This window comes from Neopsephotus bourkii, unplaced genomic scaffold (assembly GCF_033783945.1).
Source record: "Neopsephotus bourkii isolate Nb327-2 ecotype Australia unplaced genomic scaffold, CSIRO-AGI_Nbou_v1 NB_1717, whole genome shotgun sequence".
In the NCBI taxonomy this organism is placed as follows: domain Eukaryota; kingdom Metazoa; phylum Chordata; class Aves; order Psittaciformes; family Psittacidae; genus Neopsephotus; species Neopsephotus bourkii.
Genome location: NW_026902191.1, coordinates 1 through 9,457, shown reverse-complemented (window position 1 = coordinate 9,457; position 9,457 = coordinate 1). Strand labels below are relative to the sequence as shown.

The window sequence follows — 9,457 nt, the reverse complement described above, 5'->3', positions numbered from 1 at the left end:
GTCATTAGCAAAGAGAATATAAGGAATGGATAAATTCCTGATCCACAAAGAAGGCTACTGCATGAAGCATGCCTGCACAATGAGAGCAAAATATAAAAGTGCCAACTAGGAAATTTAGCTAGATTAGAGAAGATGTGGGAAATAAGTTTAAAAAAAGAAAAAGGTAAGAACTGTGAGTAGATTGCATCAGGATGAAGGGAGGTTATTCTTGGAAATTCTCATGGCTGTGGTTTGGATCCAATCTTGTTACATTGGTATTGGTGGCTTTGCCAGGAAATGCTGGTTTAGGACTCTGTATGGTTAAAAATTTTAATTCTTAATAAGAAGTGTGTGCTGCATTTGCAGAGTGTGTGCAAGAATTTCTCTGTGTGGTACTGAACAGCTAGTCTATGGAATCTGGCTGAAGAAAATGGGCTTGGCCAGCTCATCCCCCCTTTATGTAAAAAAACAGCTGCAGTAAACACCCCTCTCACACATGAGCAACCTCCTATACAGACTGAGAAAAGGCACTTGCTAAGACTGAGAGTGAGGCTATTGTAGGTCAAAAGATGGAACATGGTGTAAACAAGGGTTAGGGTTAGGGATTACACAATGTAGTCTGAAAGAAGGATACTTGTAATGTTCTCACCTTTGATTGTCTTGAAAGAGTATGGAAGTGTGTTTACTTCATACTCCAGTGCTCTGGTCATACAGAAAGAACCAGCATGGGCAACCTGATTTGGAAAACTGCAGAGACTGAGTATGAGCGTGAGTGTGCACGTGCTTCCACTTGCAAGTAATTTTAGTTAATAAAACACCACAGACTCTTTGCCTTGTAATGACTTACTTAATCAAGATACCATAAATATTAAGTTAGAATTATTGCCATCTGTGATTACACTTGAAAGGGACTGTGCAACAATATAAGTGTGATTAATTCTGCTTACTTTACATATTCATGAGCCATTGTCAGTAACAAGGCAGATCATATTGTTACGTGGGAAGAAGCTGTCTTCAAAGACTGAAGTAGTAGGAGAAGGATGATATCTGATATTATGAGAGAAATGCATGTCCATAATAACAAGTGGGGTTTTTTTTCCGTATACATAAACACGCTCGGAAAAACTTGGCTGACCTTATTAATCACGGGATGATGGAGTAAGAACTGTAATGCTACTACCAAACAGGCAAATGCCCTTTCTAGGCCTCCTCAAAATAGGTATTTCCAGTAGAGAGAAAAGATGTTGTCAGTGGTGCTGTTGTTGTATCAGTTCTTTTCACATGAATAAGAAGAGACTTATTAAAACTTAATTAGGTGTTGAAAAGGGTGCCAAGGATATGAAAGTAAATGAAGGTTTTTTTCACCTGGCAACATTAAGACTGCAAAGCAAATTACTTTTCTCTAAATGCAAAGGAGACAGATTGTGATAGGTGTGAGTCATGAGAAAGTTCAGAGCACTATCTGATGATCAACTGCTGGAGCAGAAAGCCAAATTATGTACTTTGAGGTGAAATTTGATCAGTGGAAAGGAACTGGATATCAGGAGGGGCTGGTTGCCCCACAATGCTCCTACCATGATTGCAGTCAGTCATGGGCCTACTGAAGATGCTGGGGGTTGCTGTGATTTGCCTAGAATTGGCTTCCACAGCCAGCTCAAGTGAAACAGGCATCCTGAGACAGAGAGCAGGACCTGTCCCACTACAGAAGGAGATACCCGGACCACTGGACTAAGATTTGTCCAGCACTTGGTGTCTGGACTCCAGTACCCTAATGATGAGGCGGCTGTTCCTGACATGGCCAAGCCACTCTCTGACGGTGGCGCCCTGGCTTCTGGCACCAGCAGGGAGGACGGCGTGAAGGAGGGCCAAGGAGGAGGCAGGGTGGCGGCGATCACTGTACTTACCCGCCGTGTCGAGGCGTTCAGGGGTAGTAGCGTGGCCCCCGGGGGTCCCGCCGCTGCGGGAGGCGGGGCTCCATCGCGCCCAGCCCAGCCTAGGCTCTCCGGCTTCCCATCCGCCAGTGTTTGCGGGTCGGATCCGGGCGGTTGGGATCTGCCCCGGCTTTGTGCTGCCGGCAGTGCTCTGCGGCCGCGTTGGACCGAGAATCTCCAGCACCCAGCGCAGTCTCGGCTCCCACTCCGTGTCCTCCGGAGCTGCTGGGGCGCATGATGGCGGTGGCCACTGTCGCGGAGATGAGCAGCGCCAGCAGTAACAGCAGCGATACCTCTAGTACGGGCGAGGAGGAGAGGATGAAGCGCCTCTTCCAGACCTGCGACGGCGATGGGGATGGCTTCATCAGCAGGTAGCGACAGCGGGAGGAGGTTCTTTGCGGCACTGGTACCGAGCCGTCCTGTCCTTCCCCCTCCCTGCGCCCCCCTCCCTGGCCGCCCGTGAAGCCGTTTCTCAACTTGTCGGCGAGTTTGGGCAGTTCGCGGAGCGCAGATTCCGCCGACCGGTGGCTCCCGGAGCGAGGGGCTGAGAGCAGGGCTCCGACGGTACTTCCGCAACGAGAGCTCTGGAGGCGCGCAGGGGAGGCAGGACAGGCACCGACGCTTAACACTTCCGCGGCTCTAGAGAATCACGCCTTCTTAACCTCGGCGGTGTGCCTGTCTTCGTGCATTAGGCAGGTGTTTTTTTTGCAAGAAAACAAAGCTGATCCCAGGTTATCTAGGAGAAACCTCGTACTGATCTACCAAATCGTATGTTTCTTTGTATTTTCAGCAATATCCTTGTTACACAGTCCATTTTAAATTCCTCTGCTGGTCCCCATTTAATTTTGGTATTGTGACCCGGGCTGACAGGTTTTGAAGGGGAAAGTGGTGAGTGGGTAGTTTGCAGTAGGTAGTTGGAAACAAGATTCAATGAAGTGTTCATGTGTCTGGAAGTACTGGCAGTGTGTTTTTGTCAGGAGTAGGTTTTGTTGGAAGGTAAACTTCAGTCCCCACTGTCATATCTTTGGAGCCTGAAAGTTGTTGAAAATTTGTGTCAGCTGGCAGTCACTTTAAAAATTAAGGGTCATAATATTTCTCATCTAAACAGCTCCCCAAACTTTTCCTCTAGTCTAGTGACTATTTTGGCAGTGTATTTCAGAAATGTAAACTTTGTAAATGCATGCTTTGTATTTGTTTACTGTCTTCGTGGAAATTACTGTGATGTATGAAAACAGGATGTTCACTGAAAGCGTACAGTGCCTCTTGCTTGTTTGTATTGTGATGCTTTTCTGCAGTGTAAACTCAATAGACTTCTGTATATTCATAATTTAAAGATCTTGCTGAGGGAATGCTAATGCTTTAGTGCTTGAGAGATGCTGCCATGACACATGCCTCTCCTTTCTGGTTGGCCTTTCTTTTTTTGCCTAAGTTTTGTTTCCAGTTTGTATTCTGTGTATTTCAAAATGCATGTTTCTGAATGTTGGTTGAACAAGCTCTAGGACATATCTGAGGAGGGACATTGGATTCAGCAGGTTAAAAGTCTTTCAAGAGATGGTCCGTTGTTGAAGGTTCTAATAATGTCCTTCAGAAAAGGACATGTGCCTTCAGGCATGGCATTGCATGGCAGAGCATGATCAAGCTGGCATGGGTTTGATCAGAGAAGGTAGTGTTAGTGCCTTCCCTTAGATTTCCATATTTGTGGGAAAGTAGTGACTGAATATTTAACAAATGACCTTTGACACGACAGGGAGTCATTTACTTTTTTCGCCTTCATTAGTTGTCTTAGGTAATCGGTCTTGCAAATGAAATGCGTTCCTTGCTTTGTGTAGTGCCTCAGCTTCCCTCATGATCTATTTTATGGCAATGGCTTACGCAGGAGCAGGCTTGCCCAGTGTTTTTTGGGTATATTTGCAGTATATAATTGCAGTATATATGCACTGTTGTCTTAGAGACAGCTCTTTCTGGTTCATGAAAATACAGCATCCCCATTAAAAGTATTGCAACTGGAATGTTGTTGCTTACAGTCCTAGTGTTTAGGTAATTGCATTTTGTTAATAATGACAAAAAGTTATACTTGCTTTAACACTGAACTTAATCATGTCATTCTGTGCATACTGTTTGCCTTGCTTCTGCTTTTTATTTCTTTTACAGGACAGTTGCTGGTTTTGCTGTTCCCACATGCCCTTCCTCCTTGGACTGTCCTTTGCTCATCCTTGACAGACAGTAGCAATTTCATTGTTGCCTTCCTTGTAGCTGCAGTGGAGATGACAGGCTGACTTCTGCACATTACTGTGTACCTTTTACAGCAGGTTAATCATTGCAATAAATGCTTGAGGAGCTATAAAGAGATGTATAAATAGTTGAAAGCAGAGAAGCCAACACTGTAAAATCCTCTGCTTCCTTGTGGACTTTTATTAGGTTGAGCCTCTTTTTCAGAACTACTTATTTTCAATATAATGGGGTTGAAATTTGCAGTTTTGCAGCTGTTACTCAGCTTAAGTTTTCGTATCTTTAAAAATGAGTATCCTTTCTCTTCTGCTTGCAGGGGTGAAGCTTGGTTAGTCATTTATTTACCTAACACATGTAGCAGTTTGCTCATGAGATTTCTAGCTTCCAATTCCAGAGATGCTATGGAAGAGGGGATCTTTATTTTTGCAGCAAAGGCAGGCATTTTATGTTTATTTAGTTCATATTGCATGGGGAAAAGAGCTATTTTCATTCTTAATGAGGTAACATGGTGTCTCAGCTGTGGAAATGCTTTGTTGTGCATCAGACTGTAAAACGCTTCAAATAATAGCATGGAAGTAAAGGCACAGATGGAGAGGAGGAGCAAGTTCTGAGATACTGATTTATTTTCAGACTCTAAATAGCTAGGATGATATGAAGGGGGCCTATAAGAGTGCTGTGGAGGGACTCTTCATGAGGGACTGTACTGGTAGGACATGGGGTAATGGGTTCAAACTTAAACAGGGGAAGTTTAGATTGGATATAAGGAGGAAGTTCTTTCCTGTTAGGGTGTTGAGGCACTGGAATGGGTTGCCCAAGGAAGTTGTGAATGTTCCATCCCTGTCGGTGTTCAAGGCCAGGTTGGACAGAGCCTTGGGTGGCATGGTTTAGTGTGAGGTGTCCCATGCCCAAAGGACCTTAAGGTCCTTTCCAACTCTACCTATTCTATGATTCTATGAAAATGATAAAGTGCAATTAAGTGAGTACCATTGGTGGTTATAACCCAGAAGCAGCTGAATGATGGGGTATGAAGTGTTAAGCCTGTGTCTCTGAGGAACTGTCATGGTTTAAACCCAGAAATCACACAGTTGTTCTCTCACTCCCCCCCACTCCCTCCCCCCCCCTTCTTCCCTCTGCTCCCGGAGGGATGGGGAGGAGAATCGAAAGAATGTAACTCCCATGGGTTGAGATAAGAACAGTCCAGTAACTAAGGTATAACACAAAACCACTGCTGCTACCACCAATTACAATAATAATAAGGGAAATAACAAGGGAAGAGAATACAACCGCTCACCACCTGCCGACCGATACCCAGCCCGACCCGAGCAGTGATCTAGCCTTTCTGGGTAACTGCCCCCAGTTTATATACTGGGCATGACATTCTGTGGTATGGAATACCTCTTTAGCTAGTTTGGGTCAGGTGTCCTGTCTCTGCTTCCTCCTGGCTTCCTCTCCTCCCTGGCAGAGCATGAGACTCAGAAAGTCCTTGGTCAGAGTAGACATTACTGAGCAGCAACTAAAAACATCGGTGTTATCAGTGCTGTTCCCAGGCTGAAAGTCAAAACCACAGCACTGCACCAGCTACTAAGAAGGAGAAAAATGACTGCTACTGCTGAACCCAGGACAGCATCATGTTTGACATGTGCACATTGACATTTTACAACATCTAACTAGACAAAAGTACTAGGAAAAATTACAGTTTTAGCTTTCCAGTTTGTACTTTAATGGCTTTTGCTTCTTTGGGGATTACCATTGGTTAGTTATTTTAACATCTTGCAGGTGCTTGGCATTCTTCAACAGTGAGAGGTAACTTTACAACCATAAACCAAAACAAAAACTCAAACAAATGCAAAGCAGTCTAATATTAAGGATGGATTCTGGATGCTTGGAATCAACAGGATCAGCCTTGCTAGAAGCAAAAGGCAACCTTAAACACTGTTTACAGCAGAACCTTGCTTTTGCAGCTGAAGGTAGACTGTGTTGTGTTAATAAAAAGCTGTTAACTGAAAAAACACTCATTGCTTTCATTTGTTTTGCTTTTTATTCTGTTTGCTTTGAAAAGCTTCAGAATGTGATCTTCCAGTTAAAAATGCATTAAGTTTCAGAGGGTTTGTAGATTGGGAGGGCACACGCTGTTTGTGTGGTGTTTTTTTGTTTGTTTGTTTGTTTTTTTAATGTCAAAATAGGTGGGCTCAGTTTATGTCTGTTAGGAAAGTGAGAGCATGCTCTTTTTTTACAGGTGGTGGGCTCGATTAATGTCTTGTAGCTTTATCATATGTGGATTGCACTGAAGTTCCATTCAGTACATCAAGAATTTAGTCTTTACTGCAAAAGTCACTAAATAGCTTTCCAGATTACTCTAACACTGTAAGGTCCAAATAAGATAACTATAAATTTACAGGAAACTTTGGTTTAAAAAAAAAAAAAAAAAAAAGAAGGTATGAGTTATGGAGGTAAGGGGTGAATAAAACATTAATTTTGTTATTAAGTTACAAATGTGCTAGTTTTCTGATTTTAACTTTAGAACGTGGGTAAGTAATTTCTAGTGTCATGAAGTAAAAAGATAAAGCTAGTGTTTAATTCAGAGGGAGAATTGTTATCGTAGCAATAATAATAGAATGATGTTCTGTTTGTAGAGTTTGTTTGAAAATACTTTATTCTGTGTACACAGATTTTTTTACACTGGGGTCGATGTCTTACAGAAAATCTCTGGTAAAAGTATTTTGAAATCTATAAACCTACTGATTTTGTACTGAGCTTATACAACCTGTCGAAAGGACATGAAAGACTGCCTCCTTCAATAACCTTTCTCAGCAGTTAAGAGGAACTTGTTGGATTTGATCTGTTATCTATGTCGTTTTAAGCGGTACATAGCTTTGGGAACTTGAAACCTTTTCAAGGACAAGCTGATACTTCCCTTGTTACTAGGCTGCGGTAGTAGGGTGTTCCCAGCTTTCTTGCTGAGCATGTTTTGGCATAGTATTTCCGTCATAGCAGGTTACTGATTTGACGCTGACTTCCAGTTACAATTTTTGGTTTATAATTAAATAAGCTGAGGTTTTGTAGCAAGTGGAAGAAACTGTGAAAGTATTTATTAGTATAATTCAAGTTGCTAACTAGTGTTCATGTAAATTCATTCATTAACTTGGTTTAACTAGATCAATTTACAGTGTTCTTCATATTTATTTATTTTTTCTTTCTTTTCTTGCAATTTTCTGCATGTAAGTAAGAACTGCTTAGAAATCTAAGTGCCAAAACCAACTGTCTTGGAATGTTATATAAATGGGTAGAGAGTGGCCTTATAAGTGGAACATTCTGGAATAAAAATAATCTTTTAGTTACTGAAAATATACGGTCCTTACCTAAAATATGAGATATTTTACTCTTTGTTATCTGAATGTGGGACAGACTTTTAATTAAGAGTTGTACAGAATTTGTCTTCTCGGTTTCTTCTGTGAGTCTTCAGGAGAGAACATATATGAAAAAGAACTATGAAATAAGAAAAGCATCCATAATTTTTGTGTTTAAAAGTAGTATAAAAATTCATTTTTTCCTAAAATAATCTTTTGCTATTCATTTTTTGTGCTTGTATGTTCTAAGATTTGTATATAAATTGGCAGTAGTGATCTGAGTGTCAGAGAAAATAAGTAGGTCAGGAGCTCAGAACTGCACTGCACATTGATGTGCATGTGGGAAACCATGAAGAAGCTACTGGTGTGGGATAAATTGCAATAAATTTGTGAAAGGTCCTGTAAATCAAATAGGTAAATGAAACAAGTGTGTAGCATTTAACATACATATTTAGTGAGAAATAAATGGATAGATACTAAGTTCCCAATTCATCCATAGGGCAACTGTTACGCTTCTACTAGGATTAAAAAAGACGGAGGTTTGGCCTTGTGTGTTTGCTAGCGTATTTTCAGTGTGCAAAGGGGTGCTGTGTTAATGTTGAGTTGGCACATGCATTGTTGAAAAGGGAGCTGATTGCAATGTGTCAAGGTCTTCAACGGTGTAAAGGATATACTTGCTTCATGGCTATGAGATTCTCAGATTCCTCCTTTCTGCTGTGTATTTTCATGTTTAGCAATTAATAATTTCCCTGTGTTGGCGGGAGTTGTCAAGCAGAGCACAGACCACTCTGTTGACAAGAGGAAAAGGCCTTTTTTCTCAAAGTCTGCACTTACCAAAGCAATTTTCACAGTAGTGGCCACAAGAAAACACATAGGAAGAAAAACATGAGCAGGTTCATCCTGTCACTGTATTTTTGTTGCTATATTTTCTTTCTTTAAATTCTGGTCATCATAAAATCATAGAATGGTTTGAGTTAGAAGAGACCTCAAAGGTCATCTTGTTCCAACCCTGCTACTATAGGCAGGGATACCTTCCACTAGACCAGGTTGTTCAAAGTCACATCCAAGCCTGGCCTTGAACACTGCAAGGAATGTGGCATCCACAGCTCTTCTGGGCAACCTGTTCCACTGTGTCACTACCCTCATAATAAAGAGTTTATTCCTAATATCTAATCTAAATCTCCCCTTTGGCCCACAGGTTGGAAGAGGTGATCTTCCCCCTCTACTCAACCCTGGTGAGGCCACAGCTGGAGAACTGTGTCCAGTTCTGGGCTTCTCAGTACCAGAAAGACAAGAAGCTTCTGGAGAGGGTCCAATGGAGGGCCGTAAGGATGATCAGGGATCTGGAGCATCTCTCCTATGAGAAGAGATTGCGGGAGCTGGGCCTGTTTAGTCTAGAGGAGAGAAAACTGGGAGGGGATCTCGTCGCATATAAATATCTCAAGGGTGGGTGCCAGGAGGATGGTGCCAGATTCTTTACGCTGGCGCCCAGCAACAGGATGAAGAGCAATGGCCATAAACTAAAACATGGAAGTATCACCTCTAAAACTGATCCACGTAATAGTAACTCTTTTTCAGATGCTGTCCCCTGCAGTGAGCACATTGGTTCTTCATCTTTCTTCACTGTACAGGTTGCTGTTTGTGCCTCTTGTTTGCTTTTCCTCTTGCTTACAGGAGCAATCGATATTAGCACGGATTGTTCCTTTGGTTAGCTGCAATGACTATCACTGTGGTTGGAGTGGCCGCAGTATCTGCCACTAGGGTTGCAGTGGCTGCAGTATCTGTTGTCGGGGTTGGTGCAGCTGCTGTGCTTGGGGTTTGAGCAACACCAGCAGCTGCTTTGTTGCTGTCAGGGTTTGAGTAGCTGCTGCACTTGTCACTGGGGTTGATGTAGCTGCTGTACTTTGAGTTGGAGTAGCTATTGTCTGTTGTAGTCAGTAGCTGCTATACTTGTCATTAGGATTGGTGCAG

The 9,457-nt window shown here is 42.4% G+C and overlaps 1 protein-coding gene across 1 annotated transcript; it reads left to right on the top strand.

Moving 5' to 3' along the window:
- The first annotated feature begins 2,080 nt into the window (after window positions 1–2,080).
- LOC133224755 (uncharacterized) lies at window positions 2,081–9,310 on the top strand. The gene is made up of 2 exons (XM_061376515.1): window positions 2,081–2,281; window positions 8,685–9,310. Exons 1-2 carry the CDS (start codon window positions 2,145–2,147, stop codon window positions 9,196–9,198), a joined length of 651 nt encoding a protein of 216 aa, XP_061232499.1. The 5' UTR covers window positions 2,081–2,144; the 3' UTR covers window positions 9,199–9,310.
- Window positions 9,311–9,457: the final 147 nt, after the last annotated feature.

What these genes read in the sequence shown, in the direction of transcription:
- LOC133224755 (XM_061376515.1), top strand. Translation starts at nt 2,145, where the DNA reads ATGATGGCGGTGGCCACTGTCGCGGAGATGAGCAGCGCCAGCAGTAAC. An exon ending in GGGGATGGCTTCATCAGCAG is followed by an intron (nt 2,282 to 8,684) that starts GTAGCGACAGCG and finishes TTTGGCCCACAG; the next exon opens with GTTGGAAGAGGTGATCTTCC.